The sequence below is a fragment of the Hyperolius riggenbachi genome, chromosome 9 (assembly GCF_040937935.1).
Source record: "Hyperolius riggenbachi isolate aHypRig1 chromosome 9, aHypRig1.pri, whole genome shotgun sequence".
NCBI lineage: Eukaryota > Metazoa > Chordata > Amphibia > Anura > Hyperoliidae > Hyperolius > Hyperolius riggenbachi.
In genome coordinates, this window is record NC_090654.1 from 127,291,804 (window position 1) to 127,317,561 (window position 25,758).

General features: G+C 45.7%; 1 protein-coding gene across 1 annotated transcript in view; it reads left to right on the forward strand.

Moving 5' to 3' along the window:
• The window catches only part of LOC137532680 (proline-rich protein PRCC-like), a 35,044-nt gene extending 9,518 nt beyond the window's left edge, over positions 1–25,526 (forward strand). The window contains exons 2-7 of the mRNA XM_068253484.1: positions 298–345; positions 6,178–6,750; positions 17,456–17,557; positions 19,436–19,579; positions 21,157–21,222; positions 23,452–25,526. Of these exons, the coding sequence (XP_068109585.1) occupies positions 298–345; positions 6,178–6,750; positions 17,456–17,557; positions 19,436–19,579; positions 21,157–21,222; positions 23,452–23,538 (1,020 nt within the window). The 3' untranslated portion in view covers positions 23,539–25,526. The remainder of the gene's footprint in view (positions 1–297; positions 346–6,177; positions 6,751–17,455; positions 17,558–19,435; positions 19,580–21,156; positions 21,223–23,451) is intronic.
• The last annotated feature ends 232 nt before the right edge of the window (positions 25,527–25,758 follow it).

Sequence of the window (25,758 nt, forward strand, 5' to 3'; positions counted from 1 at the left end):
CCTGGCTCTCCTGCTGATCTTTTTTTGGCTTCAATAACATCTGAATCACCCGAATTGGGCTTGTGGTTAGTCTAGTCAGGCTATAGTGCGCAATATACTCTTTAGCTGAAACAATTGTCCATGTTTGTTTTGAGTAAAAATCCAAGGTTGGCAAATAGCAAAATTGCAGCATAAATAATGAACTGTAAAATGTGGTCATTCACTCCTTTATAATGTGGATTCCAGTCACTCAGGTCTGTGTAGTATGAGAGTTTATTCGACCATGTCACTAACTTGATTCCCTTTTTTATTCTTCAGTCTGATTCAGAGGAAGATGAACCATCCCGCAAGAAAACGGCCAGTCGGGTAAGTTTCAATCTGAGGCTTTCAGAGAGCTCCCCTATCCCAGATGAAAGTGTTAAAGTGAACCTTAAGTCATAAAAAAAGGGTTTTACTCACCTGGGGCTTCCCTCAGCCCCCTGCAGCTGATCGGTGCCCTCGCCGTGTCTCTCTGATCCTCCCGTCCCCGCCGGCGACCACTTCCTGTTTCGCCGTCAGGACCCGACAGGCATGGAAACGCGAGGAGGCCGCAATAGCAGCATTGGGGGCGATATTGTGGTTGGGAACGCGAAGAATCCCTCACGGTTCCCATGCCTGTCGGGTCCTGACGGCAAAACCGGAAGTGGTTGCCGGCGGGGACGGGAGGATCAGAGAGACATGGCGAGGGCACCGATCAGCTTCAGGGGGCTGAGGGAAGCCCCAGGTGAGTAAAACTAATTTTTTTTAAGTGACTTAACCTCCCCAGCGTTATGGACAGAAATGTCCGTTCAAAAAAACATTCTGTGAACAGTATAAACATGCATACACATCAATACTCTCCTGCACTGTATACTAGACCCTTGCTTGACACATTTTGGCAAGTTACAGGAAAAAAAAGTTTTAAAAATAAATTTTATCACTGTTTGCACAGAAATCCTGGGGAAATTGAACGCTGGGGAGGTTAAGTGCCTCTTTAAGGTGCCCATACATCTAGCGATGATGGGTAGATTTCCACCAAGAGACCGCTCTCTCTCTCTCTGATCCAATCTGATCAGAGAGAGATCTACTGGCTGCTCATACACCGCAGGCTGCAGTGTTCTCCCCAGGCTCTAAGCCGGGTGCTCCACCCCACTAGTTTTGGTGAGCACCCGGCTGTCATCGGCTCACCTTCTCCTATGCTGTAAGCAGAATTGTGCAGAGAAGCACCGGCCCTGCATTCTCTCATCTCGCACCACCTGGCTACTTTTTCATGCCACCCGGCTGGAAAAAAATTCTGGGGAGAACACTGGTCTGATTCCTGATTCATTTCAGCATGAATCTTTCAGGCTGGTTTCACACTGGAATTCAGCATCAGCGATGCGGTATGTCACACCTGACACATTGTACCATCAAAAACAGGCCTTCAGGGAACACTGCGCTGTTGTGCGGTGTTCCTGTCTGGCCGCTGGCCAAGTGCACAGAAGCATATTATTATTTATAATTTTTTTTTCAAGAATTATGCATTGCCATAGACTAACATGACTTCCAGGCCGACGCACCTTCCCGCAGAATCCGTGCGGTAACGTAGTTTGTCCCAGTGCCGGGGATGCGGCTAAAACGTCACTTCCGTCGTGTCACGCTGTAACGTAGCAGTATGAAAGTCTCCATAGACTTTAATTGCACAGTGGTGAGGTGCGGTACAAATACCGTACCGCCTCTGTGTGAAATGGCCCTCAGGAATCGTCCTTGTGACACCACCTGTGGCCGCATTTCCCCCCCCCCCCCCCCAAAATGTTTTATGTGTTGCCCATGCACACCGTCCCCGAGTGTCCACACTGTATTTCTGCATTGGCGCCTCATGTATAACACGTGAGGCACATGTCTTTCATCTCACCCCAGTGCTCTACATCTATATATTGGTAGTCACATGGCGCACCAATGAATTGATACAGCATGGACACTTTGGGGGGAGGAGGGGGGTCAACGTGACACGTAAAGTATAACATTTAGGGGGATGTGGCTGGGTTACCACTGCTCACTAGATTGACCACATCAGCCCGAGATTTCTCAGCATGTACAATTAATACATTTAACCATTCGGACCCTATATTAGTGGAATCATTGATCAGGCATGGTTGTGGCGGCACTGATTTTCATATGATTCAATAATTATTGAATCAGATGGTCGATCGGCCGCCAAATTGACAAATGCTTTGGCACCTTAAGTGTTGGGTTTTTCATGCCTGGGTGTTTCCCTTACTTAAAGGGACTCCGAAGTGAGAGGGATATGGAAGCTGACATGTTTATTTCGTTTTAAACAATGCACATTGCCTGGCTGTCCTGCCGATCCTCTGCCTCTAAAGGTGGGTACACACGGCAGATAAAAGTCTTTGGAAAATGAAAGATCACAGACCAATTTTACCCCCTTTCATGTAGTATGAGAGCCATACTCTACACAGTCTGTTCTATGGAGCTGAACATCCCATCAGATAAAAATCTTTGCAAGATGCTGCACACAAAGACCGCTGTACACATGCAACAGATCAGTATCTGCAAAAGATCTGTTCCTGCAAAAGTTCCATTCCTGCAAAACGCATTCATGGTCTATGATATATGCAGATCTCATACACACCTTGTTTAACGGACAATTATCTGTAGATCAGATCCACCAGGTTGGATCTTCAGATCGGCAGATAATTGTCTGATCTGCAAATGAATGTCCCTTAAACAAGGTGTCTATGGGATCTGCAGATATCATAGACTATGAATGCATTTTACAGGAATGGATCTTTTGCAGGAACAGATCTTTTGCAGATACTGATCTGTTGAATGTGTACAGCATCTTTGTGTGCAGGATCTTGCGAAGATTTTTATCTGATGGGGAGTTCAGCTCCATAGAATATACTGTGTAGAGTATAGCTCTCGTACTACATGAAAGGGGGTAAAATTGGTCTGTGATCTTTCATTTTCCAAAGACTTTTATCTGACGTGTGTACGCACCTTTAGGAACAAGCATGCAGATCAGATGTCTAAGATTAGCTGCATGCTTTTCAGGTGTGTGATTTAGACCCCACTGACCAAACAGATCAGCAGGACTGCCAGGCAACTGGTATTGTGTAAAAGGAAATAAATATGGCAGATTCCATAGGTCTCACATCTCCGGTTCTTTAAGTACATTATAGCTTATCAGTAGGAAGAAATTGTACTCCAATGATGTTAAATTCCATAGTTTTACGTCTTGTGTTGACATTATGCGTGTTTTAGTGGAACAGGTGAGCTAAAACACATCACTTTTCGGGGTGCAATTGTATAACTGCAAATAAATTTTACTTGTCTTTATTTAAACTTTCCAGGCCTTGTTTAAAGCCACATCTATCTTTTCTTGGGGGCATTCACACTAAGCATATTAGATATAACAATGCATTACCATCAGTGGTGCTCTCACGAATGGTCGTGATCACGGGTACGCGTGATTCACGGCCATTTTTCCGCATCACGAAGGCAGTGATCCGCATGGATCACGACATTGCGTCAAATCCGGATCACGGCATGCGTACAAAAAGACGGGTCACGACCCGTAATCACGGCCTTGATTCGGCCGTGATGCGGATTTTTACCATTACATGTCACTGGGCCAATCAGAGGCCCCTGACGCAGGGTAGGGGAGGCTACATGCGGATTTTTATGTCCGCATTGCCTACTGATACGCATGCGCAGTTAGTGAGTACGGGTACCCACTGATACGCATTGACCCATACGACACGTACATACATACGGATTTTTATGTCCGCATTGCCTACTGATACGCATGCGCATGCGCAGTTAGTGAGTACGGGTACCCACTGATACGCATTGACCCATACGACCCGTTCATACATGCGGATTTTTATGTCCGCATTGCCTGCTGATACGCTTGCGCGTGCGCAATCTCGGCTATTCAACACGTACATATCTACGCATGGCGATACGCATGGAACATTACGGGTTACAACTGCTCACGACACGACATTGCGGATTTTTACAATACTAAAGACGGGTAAAGACGGGTCGAGCCGGTTGCGGAAAAAAATACGGGATGCGATCACGGGTTGACACGGATGTGGCTCCAATAATCACGGCCGCATGCGGATCCGTGATTGAGGGGTATCCGAGCACCACTGATTACCATATGTGGTCCCATTGGCCATACAATTGTATTTGTATATTACACATCTTTGCGTAGTTACAGACCATTTTATCCTAACACAGTGCTTTTGTGGATTATGTGTTCGAAAAGGCATGTGTTACAATGCACTTGTTCATGCAATGAAATAACATATGTGTTTTTAAATGTGCACACTGTGTGCTATTACACGACGCATAAAGCGTGAAATTGAAGTATGCCTGTAGTCTTGGAAAGGATAAGTTAGATACTTGCCGTATTTGCGACTTCTCCACAAAAAATGGGGAGAAAAGGTCCCTGCGTCTTATACGACGAATGCTGGGAGTCCCCGACTTATGAACCGCCGACCCACCGCCACATCAGGGACTTCCTGCATTGTCCCTGTGTGTGCCCTCATGAGTCTCTGCTTCCACCTATGTGTCTCCGCTTCCCCCCTGTATCTCCTGCTCCCCTGTGCATACCTAGTGCTGATCGCATCATTAGCAGAAGCTGTCACTAGGGGAGCTGTGCAGGAGAGAAGAGGTCTACTTTCCCCGTGGGAGCCATGGATAAGGTGAGACATGCTGCCGCTACACTGCTAATTATTCATGGGGGAGGGGGAGCAGACACACAGGGGAGATGAGGACAGAAGGGTATACAGGAGGACACCACTTGGGGAGAACATCTACAAGATGCTCCTGGAATATTGACGCACCAGGTTTAGTGTATACGTGTGTGTGTGTGTGTGTATGTATGTATATTATATATTATCTTCCCCTGGTTTTTGCCCTCTAAACCTAGGTGCAACTTATATTCCAGAGCGTCTTATATGACGGCAAATGGAGCAGTTCCACCCCCTATAAATACACAATGTATACAAAAGTCCAAGCACAAAGGAAGGGTTTTTTAGAAGGAACAAAATGTAATTTTTTATTCTTGAAGTCACAAAAGTAGCAGATGCAAGATGTGAATACACTTCAGAGAGCCCATTTGCAAAAGAAACTGCCTGACATTGTGTTTCACAGCCAAAAGCCGCTTCCTCAGAGGCGTACAGTGTACATGAACATCAGTTGGAGGTCATAGAATAAGTATGTAACCGCAATCTGTGACTTAGGCCTCGATTCATAAAAATGTGTTCGGTGAAGTTAATCAGTGCGGGGAAACTCCGCGCTCGGTATTTCAGACTTCTGGGTGTTCATTCATAAAATGTTGCCAGTTGTGATAGCAGAGCGGAGATTTCCCGCTGTAGGCAGGCGGTAGGCTGTCTGGAGCCTTGCGGAAACACAGAAGCTGGCTGAGTTCCTCAGTGCGCTGCTCTCTCTGCTGCTGCTTGGGAGGTCTGTCCCATTGACTTACATGTACTCCGCACACTTCTCGCTACATCCGAGCAAGCGGTATTTCCCGTCCGCATACCGCTTGCTCTAATTTTTATGAATGGACATTTTGTTACATTTCCGCCTAGAATCGCCGCACAAGGCGGTGATTTATCGCTCTGCTCCGGAATGTCAGCTCCGCATGCGGAAACAGCCTTTATGAATACACATTTTGTTCAGTGTTCGGTAAAGTCGGCTGTTTTCAGCATTTCCGCATGCGGGAATGCTTTATGAATCAAGGCCATAGTGTAGAAAGCAATCATTGGCGAGTCTGTGCTGAAACCGGCACGGAATAGAGATGGAAGATTTGTGACTTGAAGAATAAAGAATAACATTTCGTTCCTTCTAAAAACCCCTTCCTTTGTGCTTGGACTTTTGTATAAATAAAGTACCTTGGTAGAGGTAAGCCTCTGGAAAATCTAGAGGCTTCCCGTGTCCTCCACACCATTGCCACTGGCCAGGACCCTCTAACAGTGTGCAGTTGTGCTCCACTTTGTGAATGAGTGTGTCCGTACCACCCCTACGCATTTCATGAATTTTGCCAAAGGTGCACTGCTCACTATGTACTTTGCGAGCGTCCTTTGAGATGGTCCTGTCTTGTTACACGACTGGTATATTTTAAACCCAATTAATTGATTTTGTTTTGTATGCATCTGTTGCATGCAGGGTTCCAAAGAAGGCTTTGGGTTGTCCTCTTTACTCCCACAACCGAAGAATGCCACCAGTGGAGACGCCAAGCGCCAGCTTCTCCCCTACAGCTTTTTAAAGAAACCATCTGACACTCCCAGTGAGCCCAAACTTCCAAAAGTGCTCCAGATTTCCAAACCCAAGCTAACTGCAAGTCCTGAGGTGTCCCATACACCATCTCCCTCCGCCATTAAAGCAGCAGCAAAGAACGCCGCCCTGCAGGTCACCAAGCAGATCACGCAGGAAGATGAGGAAAGCGATGACGAGTTCCAGCAAGGAAATTTCTTCTCATTGACTGATGATAATCAAGCTGCTGAAGCTCCAGCTGAGAGCTACACTTACCCCCTTCCACCAATAAATGATGATGGACCTCCAGGGGTAGATCCTATGCAGCTACAGAATGATGCAGCAAATGCACCTCTAGAGTTCAAGACAGCAGCAGGTCCAAACTTTAACCAGCAGTGGTCGGGAATGCCAGCAGAGGGCTACAGTGCGCAGCAGTACAGCCAGTACCCTGACTACAACAACCCTTCTGGAGCCGCCTATTATCAGGTAGGTCAACCCTATTTGCTATTTTAGCCTTTTTTGGTACAGTTATACACTTTCTTTTCTACCAGCCTTTCTGTGATGTTCTCATTTGTACATGTTCTTTTCCTCATTCAAAAAAAACACACAACTTTTAAACTCTTGAGGACTATGGGCTTACACCCCCCTAATCACCAGGTTATTTTTTTACAATTCCGCACTGTGTAGCTTTAACGGTTTATTGCGCAGTCATACAACTTAGCACCCAAATGAATCTTACCCCCTTTTCTTTCCACCAAAGAGTTTTCTGTTGGTGGTATCTGATTGCTGCTGCGACTTTTTTAGTTTTATTTTTTTTTAATCAATTTTTTTTTTATTCCCTCCTGAGATCCACCATTACAATCACCTCTCATAGGCATCAGCCTATGAGAGGGATCAGATTGTGAGCCACTCCAGGGTACAGCTAAGTGACAAAGCTGTCCCCTGTAAAACGTCCTGTAGCTGCCACCCTCCCATCGGCGTTAGGAGGTCGGGAGGGGTTAAGATTTTTCCAGGTCTTATTAGATACTGATAGTTAAAAACAGAAAAAAAAGTTCAGCTGGAGACGCACATGCTCACTCACTCAGGGTTTGTTCACAATGAGCGTTTTTAAAAAGTGCTTTAAGGCTACTTACACACCAGGACGTTGCGTTTAGGGGACCTTATAGGGCACATAACGTGCCCCTAACGCAACACCTGGTGGTGTTGGAGCAGGACGCTACCAAGAGCCGCGTTACAAGCAGCTCTTGGTGCGCCTGCTCTGTCGGAGGCGCTGCGGAGACCACGTGAGCGGAGCTCTCCGCATCACGTGGTCCCGCCAGCCAATCAGCGGCCGCTCCAAAGTGTAAACACTGCAAGTGCAGTGAATGCCAAGTAGCCATGTGCCTGGCTATGTAGCGGCCTCTCCCCGGCTCCTCTCCGCCCCTAAAATAACAAAAACCCACCCGTACTGAGCATGTGCAAACAGTCTAACGCGGCTTAGCCGCGTATAAAGTACTGCATGCAGTACGTTGTCTTGACGTGAAGCGTTACTGTGTAACGCAACGTGGGCACTGTGAACAGCCCATTGATTTTCCATTGCTGTGCGGTGGGGGTGCGTTACAGGCTGCTCTAACGTGCGCCTGTAACGTCCCACTGTGAAAGCAGCTTAAAAGCACTTGTACAATGAATTTCAGTGTGTGTTTTCTCACATGAGCGATGATCTTTCTTTCCATGCGTATCCTGCACTATTTTCTGAGCGTTTGCATGATATAGGAAAAGTGCTTTAAAAAGTGATTTTGTGAGCGCTTTCCATTCTAAAGTACATTGACCACTTCCCTACCACAGGTTTTTCCCTTTCAAGACGAGCAATTTTCACATAACGCTCCTCCCATTTATTTGCCAATAACTTTGACTACTTATCACACTAAAATGATCTATATATTATTTTTTTGCGGGACAAACTAGGCTTTCTTTAGGCAGTACTTTTTGCTAAGAATTATTTTATTTTACTTGCACTTTATAGGGAAGAAGAGAAACATTGCAAAAATGAATAATTTCTCAGCTTTCAGCCATTGTAGTTTAAAAATAAAATGTGAGATTGTAGATAAAACAGACACATTTTATTTTCCTATTTGTTCCGTTTATTAACATTAAAGAGACTCCGTAACAAAAATTGCATCCTGTTTTTTAACATCCTACAAGTTCCAAAAGCTATTCTGTGTTCTGGCTTACTGCAGCACGTTCTACTATCACCATCTCTGTAATAAATCAACTTATCTCTCTCTTGTCAGACTTGTCAGCCTGTGTCTGGAAGGCTGCCAAGTTCTTCAGTGTTGTGGTTCTGTGATGCATCTCCCCCCTCTAGGCCCACTGCCTGTGTATTATTTAGATTAGGACAGCTTCTCTCTTCTCTCTTATCTTTTACAAGCTGGATAAATCCTCCTCTGAGCTGGCTGGGCTTTCACATACTGAGGAATTACATACAGGCAGAGCTGTCTGTACTCTGCAGGAAGAAACAGCCTGACACTTCAGTGGATGAGAGCTGAAGGGGGAAAGAAACACACAAATGATCTCTTGAGATTCAAAAGGAAGGGTGTATACAGCCTGATTGTGTATGGATGTATTTTCTATGTGTGGACATACTGTACATCAACCTACTTCCTGTTTTGGTGGCCATTTTGTTTGTTTATAAACAAACTTTTTAAAACTGTTTTTAACCACTTTTAATGTGGCGAGGAGCGGCGAAATTGTGACAGAGGGTAATAGATGTCCCCTAACGCACTGGTATGTTTACTTTTGTGCGATTTTAACAATACAGATTCTCTTTAAATAACATTTAAATTGCGTAAAATACCTAGTACAATGTATGGCGATATTTTATTTGGAAAGAAAGGTGTATTTTTTTCAGTTTAGTGTTTTTTTTGTTTTTTTTAATACTATAAAAATAAGACTTGATTTCAGGGCTGTGGAGTCGGAGTCGAAGCAATTTTGGGTGCCTGGAGTCGGAGTAGGGAAAAAGTGCTCCGACTCCTAATGAATTTGTAACTGTAATTAAAATAGAAAACATGATAAAATGTTCTATTTCTCAGATAATAGTCATTAAAAATGTGTATATATACAGTATATATTCAGTAACAGCTGTGTTGAGTCCACAAAAATGAAATAATCCAATCAAAATTAGTTACTTGTGCTGCTTCAATAAAGCAGTCCCCGTATTTTTAAAGTCAGAAATACATATCTGATTGTGACTGTACAGTATATATGATGTGTACACAGGAATCTCTTATAGCGCAGCGGCCAATGTTAGAAATGTTATGTTTACGCCGTCTCGCTGCGGCCAAATTTATTACAACTTGCTTAATTTAATTAAATATAGCTGGCGGCAATGTAATAGATGAAGCCGCCGGCTTTCGCACTGCCTCTCTCCTCTCCCCCCCCACCCTCTCTCTCCTCTCCCCGCCTCCCATACAATAAGTAGCAGCCGGCGGGAACACGCGTGTCCCGAGAGTCGTTCGTCGCGGCAGGGGAATCCTGCCATTCCTGCAGAGCGGGTGCTGGCAGAAGCAATGTCTGCAGCCTCCCCGCTCTGCTGCCCTGCTGCGACGAACGACTCTCCGGCTGCTACTTATTGTATGGGAGGCGGGGAGAGGAGAGAGAGAGAGAGGGGGGGGGGGGGGAGAGGAGAGAGGCAGTGCGAAAGCCGGCGGCTTCATCTACTACAGTGCTGTCCAACTTCATGGGCATGGAGGGCCATTTTTTTTTCAGACCCCATGGTGGAGGGCCAAAGGTTCTTGCTAGAGCCGCAGACCCCAGCCCCCCCCTCCCCCCCGGAAAAAATGCGATTAAAGGACAGTTAGATTGGCAGCACTTTGCACAAAATTCAATTTAAAATAATGGCGAAGTTGTGTAGCGCGCCAGAAAACACGAGGGTTCCGCCGAAAAATGGGTTTGGCCATGGACCAGAATGCGGGTGTGGCCACGGGTGGAGGCAAATTTACTTGAACTTAGCAATAGATTAGGACAGTGGTGGTAAACCTTTTGGAGGCCGAGTGTCCAAACTGCAACCCAAAAGTCACTTATCTATCGCAAAGTGGCAACAGCAATTTAAACTACATACAAACGTTTTAACTCATACATGAACATTATGGAAAATCCAAGTTGAAAATAAACTCTGAAGATAAACAATTTCATCCATCATACTCCTGAAAAATGTATTTTTTTTTTTTTTTAGAACCTCCCAGTTTTATTTTCCGTTTTGAAAAGCTAAAGAAGGTTTAATGCTATTGTCTCATGATGATGATTCAGCTTTTCCATAGTCTCGCAGTTCGCAATCATGTGACCCCCAACAAGACAAATTCAGCAATCATGAGGCCCCCAACAAGACAAATTCAGCAATCATGAGGCCCCCAACAAATCATGAGGCTCCCAACAAGGCAAATTCGGCAATCGTGATGCCCCCAACAAATGAGGCCCCCAACAAGACAAATTCAGCAGTCATGAGGCACATAAATAGAGAGCATTTCACATAAATAGGCAGAATGCCCCTTTAATATGGTAGACACCTCTTACCTGGCTTCTGTATTCTCCTTTACTGGCTGCTGTGCCTGGCAATAGTGTTTTCGGCCAGATTGGTGATGATGTGTGGGCTGAAAGGCCTTGCGGTGCTGCTGTGGCCGGGCTGGCGGTGATGCTGTGGTGTGGCCGGATGAGGTAGTAACAGGTGTCCCCCCAGTTAGGTAGTGACAGGTGTCCCCCCAGTTAGATAGTGACAGGTGTCCCCCCAGTTAGATAGTGACAGGTGTCCCCCCAGTTAGATAGTGACAGGTGCCCCCCCAGTTAGTGACAGGTGCCCCCCCAGTTAGTGACAGGTGCCCCCCAGTTAGTGACAGGTGCCCCCCCAGTTAGTGACAGGTGCCCCCCCAGTTAGTGACAGGTGTCCCCCCAGTTAGTGACAGGTGCCCCCCCAGTTAGTGACAGGTGCCCCCCCAGTTAGTGACAGGTGCCCCCCCAGTTAGTGACAGGTGCCCCCCAGTTAGTGACAGGTGCCCCCCCAGTTAGTGACAGGTGCCCCCCCAGTTAGTGACAGGTGCCCCCCCAGTTAGTGACAGGTGCCCCCCCAGTTAGTGACAGGTGCCCCCCCAGTTAGTGACAGGTGCCCCCCCAGTTAGTGACAGGTGCCCCCCCAGTTAGTGACAGGTGCCCCCCCAGTTAGTGACAGGTGCCCCCCCAGTTAGTGACAGGTGCCCCCCCAGTTAGTGACAGGTGCCCCCCCAGTTAGTGACAGGTGCCCCCCCAGTTAGTGACAGGTGCCCCCCCAGTTAGTGACAGGTGCCCCCCCAGTTAGTGACAGGTGCCCCCCCAGTTAGTGACAGGTGCCCCCCCAGTTAGTGACAGGTGCCCCCCCAGATAGTGACAGGTTCCCCCCAGTTAGAGTGACAGGTGCCCCCCCCCCAGTTATAGTGACAGGTGCCCCCCCATTTAGAGTGACAGGTGCCCCCCCCCCCCCAGTTAGAGTGACAGGTGCCCTCCCAGTTAGAGTGACAGGTGCCCCCCCAGTTAGAGTGACAGGTTCCCCCCCCCCCGTTATAGTGACGGGTTCCCCCCAGTTATAGTGACAGGTGCCCCCCACCCCCAGTTAGATAGTGACAGGTGCCCCCAGTAAGTGACGGTTGCCCCCCCAGTCAGCGTCCATTACCTCGCTCCTGTGCCCCGCTGCCTCACAGCTCAGACCTCACAGATCGCGGCGACTGAAACAAGCAGAGCGCGCGCATAACACCCGCGCGGCAGAACGTCACATGCGGAAGTGATTGATTTCCCTTCCGCATGTGACGTACTCCGTGCGGGTGTTATGCGCGCGCAGCGCGCTCTGTCTGCCTCCTGTCGTCGCGATCTGTGAGGTCTGAGCTGAGCTGTGAGGCCACACAAGAGAGAGCAGGCATGGCGCCCATAGCGCACGCCATGCCTGCATCTCGGGGAGAGGAGCGGGCCGCAACAGGAGGTCTGGCGGGCCGGATGCGGCCCGCGGGCCGCCAGTTGGACAGGGCTGATCTATTACATTGCTGCCGGCTCTATTTAATCAAATTAAGCAAGTTGTAATAAATTTGTCCGCAGCGAGATGGCGTAAACATAACATTTCTAACATTGGCCGCTGCGCTGCGGCCACTTTGCACATTGGCCGGCTAGAACCCGAAGTGGCTGGCCAGAACGCGAAGTGGCCACACTACGGGTTCTGGCCGTAACATATATACGAAATAACATCTATGCTGTAAGTATAAAGCCTGATGTGTAGCCGTGTCACTAATAGAGATGGTCAATGAAATGGAAATAATTCTGCATTGATGCTGGTTTATGCAAATGTACGCACTCTCTTTGCTCATGAAATCAAATAATTTGATATTTTGTTAAAATTTGGTTTGGTGACTACGAATTAAAGGGAACCAGAGATGAACGTTTCACACAAAATAAACATATCAGTTGATAGCTTGTAAAGAATAAATGCTCTACCTGATCATTTTGCCGCTCTGGTGTGCCTTTTTTAGTGTTTTTTATCCATTATTGCTCCAGGAAAAATCAAATATGGCCGCCGGCTCATATCCCTTCTCCTTCCGGGTTATATGAGTTGTTCTGGATGTGCTGTCTAGGCTATATGAGACTATGCTGCTATCTAGGCTAAATGCAGCCTTTCATCTATGTGCTTTCATTTTGGTATGATCTGCCTGTAGGAAGTGTCACTGATAATAACTGCAGTTTCATACCTATGAGAATCTAGTGCACACAGAGCACACAGGGATCATATTACAGCCACAGAGCTTCTCTCTCAGGAGCAGCAGCCCCTCCCAGTCATCACAGCTCTCAGTATGCAAAGCACAGAAGAGTGACTCAGCTATAATGATTCCAGGTCAAACCTCGACTGAATAGTCGATGGATTCTTATCACAGTTGCTAATAGACTAATTAAGCAGATAACAATGAAACTAAAAGCAGGGTAGGTGTTTACTGTCATGTTCCCACTGATAAATGTAATAAAATACATGAGGGTGCTTCATCTCTGGTTCTCTTTAAAGGGTACCTGAGGCTAATTAAAAGAAAAGCTTTATACATACCTGGGGCTTCCTCCAGCCCCCTTCAGGCCATTCAGTCCCTCGCTGTCCTCCTCCGCCACCTGGATCTTCTGCTATGAGTCCAGGTAATTCAGCCAGTCAGAGCAGTCTGGCTACGTGCTGCTTCCACAGCCAGGAGCGTTCTGCACCTGCACAATAGTGCTGCGCAGGTGTAGTACGCTCCCGGCGGCGGAGTGTGTGCATGCGCACTACACCAGTCTGGCTCAAGTACCTGGACTCATAGCAGAAGATCCAGGTGGCGGAGGAGGACAGCGAGGGACTGATTAGCCTGAAGGGGGCTGGAGGAAGCCCCAGGTATGTATAAAACTTTAATTTAATCTGTCTCAGGTTTACTTTGTTACACAGTAGTACTATACTCTACATATGCTCTCCCCACAGAGCTGCAGGGAATCCACTGAGAATGTTGTGCACATTGAACACAGAGGTGTTGTCTATCACCCATAAACCTTGTTCAGATTGTGCATGAAGAATATGTAATAAATAGAGGAAGAATCTCCTCATTCCCCTGCAGAGTACCTGCACATCATTCTTACATGTACCCACAGTTACATTGCCTAGGGCCTGATAGATGTTCTTTGTTCCGGTCTGTACCTTTTACAAGTACTCTTACCAAGGACTAGTTTTAGTCTAAAGGGAATAAATATCGTAGTCTACATATCCTTCTCACTTCAGTTGTCTTGTAAAATTCCTAAGCGTTGGCAGTTAAGAGACGAATTTCACGTTACATACTGTTAATCAACAAAATTGTAATATGCAAATTAGAGGAGTCTGAGTTGGTGGAATCCTAAACTGAGGAGTCGGAGTCGGTGGATTTTTGGACCGACTCCACAGCCCTGCTTTATTTACAAAAGCAACTGTAATATACCCTCTTGACATACATATTTAAAATGTCCCTAAGGTAACTATTTAGATTTTTTTTTTCTTTTTAAGACATTTCTGACTGTACTAGTAAGCAGAGAGGCTACTGCTGGTTGTTTTGCTCATGGGAGAGCAACGTTAATAGGGGCACTAGAAAGAGACCCATGAAATAGGGACATGTAATATACAGTATACGAGGCAACAGGAATAAAACCTACAATGAAAACACTGTTTAGCCATGTCCTATAACTACGCCCACTTTTAAATCCCCACCCCCTGGGTAATAAAACCACTAATTACACTCTTTATAAACCTCTTTTTTAGAACCTCCCAGTTCCCTCTTTTTTTTATCTTCAGAAATGTTTTTATCACAATTGCAGTATTAGAAAAAGTAAAAATTAATAAAGCAGAAAAATATACCTCTATTACCATGTATAGTAGCAGCAACACTAGTTAAATGTTACAATAAATGGGATAAATAGCTAAATATAATTTGTGTTGTTTATCTCCAGTAGCAATTCTTAATTTAAAACAATGGGTTAAATCAAGGTCTTTCCAGTTAGAGCCAGTCCACACTAGGTCCGGAAACGTATCCGTGGCTGCGTTTTTCAAACCTGATGAAAACCGGAGTCCCGGATACTAATGTTGAAAATAGCAGCCAGCCTCACCCAAGTAAAAAACGGATCCGTCTGCGTTTGCGGGGATCCGTTTTCAAAACCTGAACGGAAGGTCCGGATCTGCTGCATTTTCACGCAACGGATCAGGACCACGGATACACGCAGGGGTAGTGAAAGTAATGAGAAAACGCATCTCCAGCTCCACAGGCAAAAAACGGATGTTAAAACGGATAGCCTGAGCTTTATGATTGGCCCAAAAAAATCCTCCCACTCCTTCCTAATGATGGAGACGTTTTCTGTCAGGGAAAAACCTGAACGGAAACTGATGCAAGACTGATGCACTTTCATCAGTTTGCAGTACAGTGGGTACTTCCCCTGATCCGGACTGCAGTGTCCGTCCTGCAACCGGGTCTAGTGTGGACCCACACTTACTCTCGCTTTCCTTTTAAAATGCATAGGAAATTAAATGATTCAGGGTGGGGCAGCCAAAGAAAGAAAACAATGTGTATATATAATTTAGGATTTACGTATATGTATGCTGCCATTAAGCTGGGCGCAGCGTGAGCCAAATGACAGAGTAGCTCGGAGGGAGGTGTAATTCGGGGTCCATCGATTGCCGGTGCCCCGGATTACCCTTACATGCCTCACGCAGTATCAGGGCTGTGGAGTTTATATAAAAATCATCCGACTTCTCAGTTTATGAAAACTCCGACTCCAGGTACCCAAAATTTCTCCGACTCCTCGACTCCGACTCCTTAGTCTAATTTTTACAAAGTGGATTTGGTTCAAAAATCATCCAACTCCTCAGTTTATTGAAACCACCGACTCCAGGTACCCAAAATTGCTCCGACTGCTATGGAGTGCAATTACTGCTATGGGGTGCCTAGTTTCAGTGCTGTGCGCTGAAACAACCTGCTTCGTCATTTAGGTATAATAATAATATTTTTGTAGCGCTTTTCTCCCTGGGTGCTCAAAGCACTGTGATCCTGCATTCTGCAGTCTCACAGGCTCAAGGAATGAGGTGGGATTTTAGCCTTTTCTTAAAGCTGTCTAGAGAAGGAACCTTTTGCACTGATTGTGGAAGTGAGTTCTTAGAGTAGGCGCTGCATAGGAAAAGGTCTGTGTACCAAATTGTTTTAGGTGGAGCGGAGAGTCAGTGGATGGACAATATAGTTCCAATAGATCCTCTATGGGCTTTGGGACCCATGTGATTTTAGAGCCTTGGGTGTCAGAAGGCAGATCGTAAAATTGATTCTCCGTTTTACTGGCAACCAGTGAAGAGTTTGCAGTACTGGGGAGATGTGTGAGCTGCGGGGGGCATTGGCTAGGAGTCTGGCTGCTGCATTCTGTACTAGTTGTAAGGGGCGCAGAACTTTATCCGGGGATGCGATGAATAGGGCATTGCAGTATTTCAGGTGGAAGGATGCAAATGCATGAACTAGAGTAGGTAGGTCTTCAGCAGGGATAAGGTGTTTAATTCTCGCTATATTTCTCAGTTGGAAGAGTGAGAATTTGACGATAGCTGATACCTGCTACATCTCTCTGAGCTCTATACCATATCCTGCTGCTCTTGGCAATCTAGTATCTAATTACTAGAAACTGTGGAGCGTCATTGGTTTGTGGTTAAGAGGATTGAGTTTCAAATCAGACTGGTACAGACAGGCCTGGATTTAATCACAGGAGCCAATAGGCACAGATGTCCTAGACTTTGCCCTCCATGAACCTACAAACCCCCACTAAACTGTACCGCAAGTGTGCTGGCTGGCCCAGCTGTCACTCCCTTTGCCATCGTAGTTAGCTACAGATGTCCCTTAGTATTAGGTAGCTAGAACCCTTAATATTTAGAAGCTAGTGGTGCCCCTGAGGGTACGTTTCCACTTGTGCGGCGCGATTTGCTTGCAGAAAACGCGTCAACAGATCCGCATACGGTTGCGGACTCGTTGACTGTTTCATGCGGATTTTCACGCGGAATCGTTTGCGATTTTAACCATGTCAATGCTGGCAAGCATTGACATGGGTTTTTAAACTAAATCGCACGCGGAAACGCCGGGAAAACAGCAAGAATCAAGTGCTTGCGGTTTTCCTATTTAGTTACATGACCGACGATTCGCGTGCGGGTGTGCGGCGTGCAAATTCTGACGGCTCTGCTGTGCAGATTTTTTCTGCAGAGCGAGCGGCACAGAATTCCTGACAAGTGGAAACTGCGCCATCCACTTGTATTGGTTGAGCGAATCTGCATGCAGGAAACGCATGCAGATTCGCTCTAGTGGAAACGAGCCCTCACTGAAGGGAGATCTTATCAGTGGAATGCTGATAACTAGGTGAGTAACTTCTCATTTATGCCCTGCTCTGGACGCTGCATAGGGAAGGAGAGAGGGAGGCACTAGGGGAGGGGAGTGAGACGCCTTTCCATCATCAGGCGCCTGTAGGCACATGCCTAAAATGCCTTACGGCAAATCCAGCCCGGGGTATAGATGGAAACTGTCATACGTGCTCTAAAATATGTGTAGAGCCCAGTTGGAGCACCAGAATTCTTGTGCTTCTACTCTGTAAATATCCTAGGTTGGTCATATTCTTTGACATTATTCTACCCGTAAACACCTGTTTTTTTCTCCAGCCGGATTATTACAGCGGTGGATATTATCAGGATCCTGAGCAGTCTTCAGTGACACAGCGAGAGGTCACCGCCACCAGTGATTCTTTCATGGATGATGAAGCGGTGAGCTTTATGGTTTTATTTTACCCGTGGAAAGGAAAGTTTTTTTTCATTTACATTAGATTACATTTAAGGAAAAATGGGGGAGAAGGCTGCGCATCCCTAAACACATGCTGCAATTGAATGGTTAATCGCATAGGCATACACCGCCTCTATTAGATTGAAAAATGCATGCCCTGCATCCAAAACAAATGCTAATATTTATTACACTAGGACCTAACCTAAATGTAAAACCTTGGGAGCAGCTAAGCAAAAAAAAAAAAAAACAAAGCAAAATGTAAGTTATACATTTTTTTTGCTTAGCTGCTCCCAAGGTTTTAAATTTAGGTTAGGTCACTTGCCCGGAGGTTTGCCTCACCGTGGCGCAAGTGTCTAGTATTTTACACTTTGCATGCAAACCATATTGGAAGCTAAAGTTCCTCCTAGTGTAATAAATGTTAGCATTGTTTTGGATGCAGGGCATGCATTTTTCAGTCTGTTAGAGGCGGTGTATGCCTGTGCGATTAACCATTCAATTGCAGCATGCGTTTAGGGATGCGCAGCCTTCCCCCCCCCCCCCATTTTCCTTAACTCTGCAAGTATATAACTATCAGGTTAGCTGCTCCCAACCCCTCCTCCTGAGTTTCCTGTTTGCATGATAAGTAGTAGCAGATTTGCATATGATTTGCATCTGAATTGAATGCGAAGTGTGCAGAAAGCCTATTTAGGTGCTGCACACTGAGTTGGTGGTCATTTCAGATGCAGCCTTAGTGGTATGCGCTGGCGTTCTCCTCGCATTAGATTACATTTACCCAATGGTTACCTGGTCACTGTCTTCCATGGTGATATCTATAATGCAAAACCGTAGTTTACCAAAACAAAAAACGCCAGCTCTAGCAGGGAGTCTGTATTGAATTCAGCTTCACACAATTACAAGAATCAGCTGGCTGTCTGGACCCCACTTTCTCCCTCACTTATAGGAAGTGCAAGGACACACATTATGCCTGGTACACCACCATGCAATTTCCCGTCAGATGGTCTGGTAGAATCGTTAATTTCTAACCAGTCTGATTTGATCTTCAGTCGTTTTTCTCATCCATTTTGTATAGAAGTGGACGGAAAACTGATCGGAAATCAGATCAGACCTGTCAGGAATTATCAATTCACCCCTTGGATCTGACAGGAAATTGCATGGTGTATCAGAGGCAGAGCATCAGCACAGAAGTCAAGCAGCTGGCATTGTGTTGTCAGAGAATGAAGATGGCGGTCTTTGTATTCCTCTTACGTCAGGATACCATTAATTGCATGAAGTTAACTATTGCACAGCAAATACCGGTATGTTAGAAGCTATTTTCTGTTAGAGAGAACCCAAGGCGGGCAGAAGGGATACAGAGGCATGTTCTCTGCCTCATCACATGCCTCTGTGTCTCCTCCACGCCACTCTCTGCCCCCCCCCCACCCCCCCACTGCTGCGCTATAGCCCACTGAAATTGGCGACAATATTTGTTACTATCTCTAGGGGTAATGGGAGAAGAGGGATTCCCTGCTCAAAACGCCCACTAGGGGCGTTCCTGCAGGCTTTTCAGAGCTGCATTGGGTGTCTCTCTCTCCCTGGCTGTGCCCCCTGCCACTCCCCCGCCTCCCTGCACACAGAGAGAGATCTTTCAGTGTTGTGACCCAGAGGTCACGAAAGTGAAAGTGGGCCCACAAGAGCAGCGAGGATGGACTGCTACCTGATCCACCCCCCCCCCCCCCCCCCTCCTGGTCCTGACGGTGCAACATATGACATAATACAAATGCCATTCATGTTTGAAGTGCCTGTAGTTATGCTTTAGTTCATTGTTAATATTTAGTAGTTACTGGACATTGTTTGATGTAGGCTTTGTGTATTTTTTTTTTCAGTTCAAACGCCTGCAAGGGAAGAGGAATCGAGGGAGAGAGGAAATCAATTTTGTGGAGATCAAAGGTGATGACCAACTCAGTGGTAACCAACAGTGGCTCACCAAGTCCCTGACAGAGGAGAAGAACATGAAGTCCTTCAGCAAGGTAAGAACATCTTATAGAAATACAGACACTGGCTGATCAAGTGGTCCTGATCTCAGAAAAGAAAGGGCTTATCTGTAGCTATGCCACAGTGCAGAACTTCAGAAAAAACAGTAACGTAAAAAAATAGCAATTTGTTTTCATGATGATTTTTGGTTTGACGTCCCAGACTTAGCCAGCAGGCATACAGTATATTCTGAGCTATTCTGATTATATAAGGCAGGACAGCCTGGAAATCTGCATAGATAAAGAGGAAATAAATCTCTGCATCTATATCCCTTTGTTTAAAAAAAACTTGATTCAACCCGCACTCTATTGGTATATGCTAAACAATTATCGTCGTACTCAAGCCAAGTTTACGAGATAATTGACAGTACCCCCTCTGTAATTCATAGAATATGACGTGTCCTGAAATGTTGACTTGGTTTTTGCATCAAACATTTATTTTTTTTCTATGTGCCAAGCCTTGTCATATATGATCCCTGTTGTTAAAGGACTTACGAGGCCTGATTTTAAAAAAATAAACAAAAAAAGTTAGATACCTGTGTGTTTTTGTAAGGCACGGGTCCCCGCTGCTGAATATCCCCCCGACCGCACGGCCCGGGTCGGGCTCTCCAGCCTTCACCAAGATGGCCGCCGGAGCTGGCCGCGGCTGCGCAGCTCTAAGGCCAACCCCCCGATTCACGTAACAGTAGCGTGGATCGGGGAGTTGGCCTTAGAGCTGCGCAGCCGCACTCGCGGGTATGCGGACTGCGCAGCCGCGGCCAGCTCCGGCGGCCATCTTGGTGAAGGCTGGAGAGCCCGGGCCGTGCGGTCGGGGGTCGTTCGGGGGGATATTCAGCAGCGGGGACCCGGCGGAACGGCACGGAGGGCGCGGACGGCGTCCTCCGTGCCTTACAAAAACACACAGGTATCTAACTTTTTTTGTTTATTTTTTTAAAATCAGGCCTCGTAAGTCCTTTAACATATATTATCCCTCTCAGCTCAGGTGGGTTTTAAAGGGAACCTTCAAATATTATTGGATGCATTCCCTACTGCAATTAGCGCTGTTGCGGACCGCAACGCGTACAATGATGCGCGTTGCAGCATATCTACGCGTGCGGAATGTGGCAACGCGTATTTTTGTACGCGTTGTGGTCCGCAACAGCGCTAATTGCAGTAGGGATGCGTCCAATAATACGCATGGCGGCTGGCCGACTGGTGAGTCGTCAAAAACGAAACTAAGTGACAGCGGGGGACCGGAGGATTCCAGAGCGGCTCCGAGGGCACAGGACTGCTGCAGGGGGCTGGTAATAGCCCCAGGTAAGGGAAACTCTTTACCCCCCATTCAGTTAAGGTTCCCTTTAATTAATCTACACCGGCCTGCTTTAAAATGTGTAGTTTCTACGGAAGTAATATTTTTCCCCATTTTAGGTGAGCAGACCCCTCCAGTGTTTGAGTTCCATGAACCCATAGACCTGATACTTTGACAAACTGAAAAGACTGATATTAGTTCCCTTTAAAATGCTGTAAATTTCCTGATTTTATATTCTTTTTTTTTTTTGTGTGTGTGTGTGTGTGTGTGTGTATGTTTTATACAGAAAAAGGGTGAGCAGCCAACAGGACAACAGCGGCGGAAGCACCAAATTACCTACCTGATCCACCAGGTATGTTTTGTAAATATTTGAAGTCTGCCTTTTCTGAACACACAGCATAGCTGGGTAATGCCACTGTATGCTTAGCTGCTTGGAGACTGTAACATGAGCAGTTGCTCTAAACATTAAACAGGTGGGAGTTTCTCCTCAGGAGCTGGTTTAGCTGTCATTAATGTTAGCACATATATACAGACATAAACAGTTGTTTTTGTTTTTTTTGTTAGACTTCAGTTTATTAAGAGTGCATTGTCCTTCCTGAAAAAATGATTAAAAGAAAAGCAGTTGGCTTATGTATACTTGCGTGTTATTTCAAAAGCAAAGCAAGTGGGAAAAGATAAAGTAGTGTCTATATACTATAAAGCTATTCTAAAATGGCATAGAAGCATGTTGTGGTACCCCTAGAAATTATTTTAGGACTGTTACACCTTTGTTTTGTTGCTTTCAGTAAGATTGAAAAAATTATTAAATATGAAATGCTTTAGGTTTGTTTGCATACAAAAATAAGTTGCAATTTTCAGCCTTCCCATTATACTTTCAGTGTGTATTTTGTTAGTAAAAGGAAAAAGTTGGGTTGTAAGTTAGTCTAAATACTTACAGGTCAGGTTGATATTGGATATTGGATCCACCAGTGAAGTGGCGGGTCAGGTACAGGTAGCAGGTTGGTTGTGGGTCTGAAGTCTTAACAGTCTCTATTCTTGCGGAGAGTAAATGCTAATCCTTTGTGGGTCATGTAGAGGTTTACATAGCAGGTAACCCCCCCCAAAAAAATAGGTTTTTTGCGCTCTCTGATGCTTGGCGGTAGTTTCGATCGCATTTGTTCGGGACGAAATTTCCCAGCAAGTTCAATCAATACATTTAATCAATTTCGATCCAAATTCAGTCGAATCGTTGATCAGGAATGCTTGTGGCTGCACCAATTTTCATCTGATTCCACAATAATTATAGAATCAGTTGGTGGATCTGGCTTCAGGTCGACAGATGTATGGCCACCTTTAGTGACAAGACTACCCTGTAAAGCAGTGCAGACACTATTGGCGCTATATAAATACTGAATAATATCAATGATGGCTAGTTGATTGTCTGTGTTATAGATTCTTTGGTTATCCTTTTTTAATCTGACACCTGTAAAGGTGCGTACACACGTCGCCTGACACAAGCTACCCGTCAGACCCGCCGACGTGTGTATGTACCTTAAGGAGTACGGAAGTCCGCAATCAATACCTAATCAGCATAATTGCTGTAGTTAAAGCGGACCTGAACTCAGAACTCCTCTCTGCTCTAAAAGATACACAACAGCATAATAACCTTTAAATAAAAAACATGTATTTGTTACAGCTGATACACATCCTAAAATAAATCTGCACTGTTTCTACTTCCTGATTGATGGAAGCAGACATATTGTTTACAGCCTGTACTTTCAGATGGGCTTATCTGCCATAGGCAGTCATGTGACACAGGGGGGAGATCAGATTACAACTAGTGATTAGACACAAATGAGGGGGAATTAAACGGGCTAAACTCTCTAAATACAAACAGGGTGCACTTCTCTATGTATTTCTTCAGACCTGTGCAAGAGTTCAGGTCCACTTTAAAGCGGGTCCGAGATGAAAAACTAACTATAGCAAGTAATTTGTCTATATATATTATTTAAAGTTTAGATGGTTTACACAGTAAATCCATCTGCAAACGGCTTCAAAAGTATATGATTATTTCTTCCTGTGATACAATGACAGCAGCCATGTTCTGCTTGTCATCATTACACAGCCAAGCTGCTCTGTATCTCCACCCCTCAGCCTGTGAAAACTCCACTCCCATCTCGCCCCCTTGCCTCTGAAATCCCAGCAGCTTCCGCCTGGTAATGCCTCCTCCTCCTACTTCGGGAAAAGCCTCCTTCTCCCCAGACTGAGATCCCATGAGTACTTGCTGCATGCTGCATCAGAATGCCTAGGTGCTGGAGTAGCTGTGGGTGTGGCTTGTTTAGTTTATAGGGAATTAGGTCATTAAAACAAAACAAGTATTTGGCTTGAGGAATGCCCTATAAAATATATAAGGGGCACAATTATGAAATCTGTAAAAGTTTATCTCGGATCCAATTTAAATAAATTAGAAGGCATTATAACCAGTAGATGCAACAAGCAGTTTTGAGTAGAGCAGCTGGGGCTTGACAAGATATTTTTCCTTGAGGACGTTGGGCTGCCAGTACTATTTCTCAAGACTCTCCATTACTTTTCCTTTTCCCAGGCCAAAGAGCGAGAGCTGGAGCTGAAGAACACCTGGTCAGAGAACAAGATGACCCGGCGGCAGACGCAGGCAAAGTACGGGTTTTAGTGCAGCGGTCGCAGAACTGGGTCATTTCAGTGGATCACACAAGCTTTTCACAGTTGGGAATCCCACCTAACTCCTGCCAAGTGTATTGGGACTGGCCAAGGCTGGCACTTATGTTGTTGGACTACAGACTGCGCTCCAGCCCATATTTATGTGATTACCTGTGACTCTGCGACTGCAGGCTCCCTGTTTTCTGATAGGACGACTAATGAATTGCTTTCCCTGTAAAATATGTGAATGAAAGGAAGACTTTTTACACAAGCGTTTTGTAGGTTTGCCTCTGCTTTCCGTCTAACTACCTGTTGTGTGGATCTTTCCCTTGCCATTCACTGCTGTCATACACTGTTCCGGCCACACACAGCCATATTGCGCTGACACAATGGCCTTCTACATGGTTTTACATGGGCTGGTGATATTTCCGGGGTTTGTTGGCACTGATTGTCAGTGTTTTTTTTTTTTTACATATATGTAGGTGTGCTTATTGTAGACTATTGACTTATCCTGCTCTGCCTCCTATAATGGCCAGTTACCAGAGAGAAGTAGGTGTTGCTCCCAGGGCAGAGGGCCTAGCCACACATAACTGGAGTATGCTCTGTTTATGAACACTTTGGCTACTTACAGGCTTCAGAGTATGTAGCCTGTCAGCAGCAAGCTTTTGTCTCTCTACATGGGAGAGACTGAATACTGCATATGGGAGTTATCACTGCTTTCTCTGGACACAGTACTGGCAAAGCACATACCCTGGCTGTTAAAGAACTCCCCTTAGTTATATCAATTATTGCAGGAAAGGTTTGCATATGTAATTGACTTGCTATAATCTGTTCTGAAAAATGATTTAAAACAGGCTTGTAACCGCTGCACAGACTGCTTGCTAAGGCATGAGTTTAATACACCCACCTGATGTGTGAACAATGGTGAACCGTTTCTTCCAGTCAAAACCCAGAGTTCTGTTGTTTTAATATAAAACTGTCTTTGGAGCTGTTAATCAGGCAATCTTACGCCTTTCTCAGACTCGTGCAAATGGCATATGTCTGTATGGCTACGGAGGAGCTGAAACCTTAGCAGTTTCACCGCTTTTCAAAAATTTAAAAAGAAAACCCTTCCCTAAGAAGAGGGAAGCCTCTAGATCCTGCAGAGGCCTCCCATAGTGTCCTCCAGTTCCCCATTTCCACTCATGGAGCACCCCAAAGATTTCTAACATGGGCTTGTCAGAAATCTGAAGGGAGGCATTCTCCTCTTCAAGCCCAAACACAGCTGTACTGCCCCTGCGCGAGTACAGCCATGTGCGAGTACAGTCATGCCTGCGCAGTGAGCCGGAGCTGACCCTACACAAGCTGCTCTGTACTACTGTGCAGGCTCAGGTGGATGCAGCATGGCCTGGAACTTCTTGAGGGTCCCAGTGAGTGGGGGAAGGAGCGAGGAAGGCCTGAGAAGCCATAGGATCCAGAGACTACTCCCTACTTAGGTATTTCCTGTTTAAAAGGGGCTTCGGCTCTGCTTCACTTTAAGTGCTTGATTCACTTAACCGTGATAACTCAAATATCACACCTTATCAAAGATATCACACCTTATAAAAGTTAGCACGCCTTATCAGAGTAGCATAGCGAGCACTACAAACTTATGCCTGCTAATTGGCAATGCCACTCGTCCTGCCCTGAGCCCCTACGGGTTTGTAGTGCTCGTTATGCTACTCTGATAAGGTGTGATGTCTTTGATAAGGTGTGATATTTGAGTTATCATGGTTTAGTGAATCAAGCCGGAAGTGTGAGTGCACAATCCAGTGATTTTTCATGGTTGTCATTTTGGCTTTTAAGTGTAGCTAAGCCCCCATTCTTAGGAGCCACACTGACTTCTTCCAGGTAATGGTAGTTACATGAGGAGGCTGAGGAAATGCATTGTAGTGTATTATAAGGACACACTTTATGGGCTTTATTAGGATATGCAGAATGAGGGACATACTCTCAGCTTAAAATAAAATTCCCATGCAGAAAGGCTGCTACACCAGAGTCTTCATGTAGAAGGAGTTGCTGAGGTATGTCTGTATAGGCTACATAAAAATTTAGCTACACCTTTCATGTCAACCTCTCAAACCGCATTGCTTAATTATTTAGGATTTAAAGTGAAACTCCTGCCATTATTCATTTTGATTTGAGCTTTCGGGAGGGAGCAGCAGTGTTTGGACCATTGTTATGCTTTTATTGCTGTCTGTGCTCCCTCTGGGAA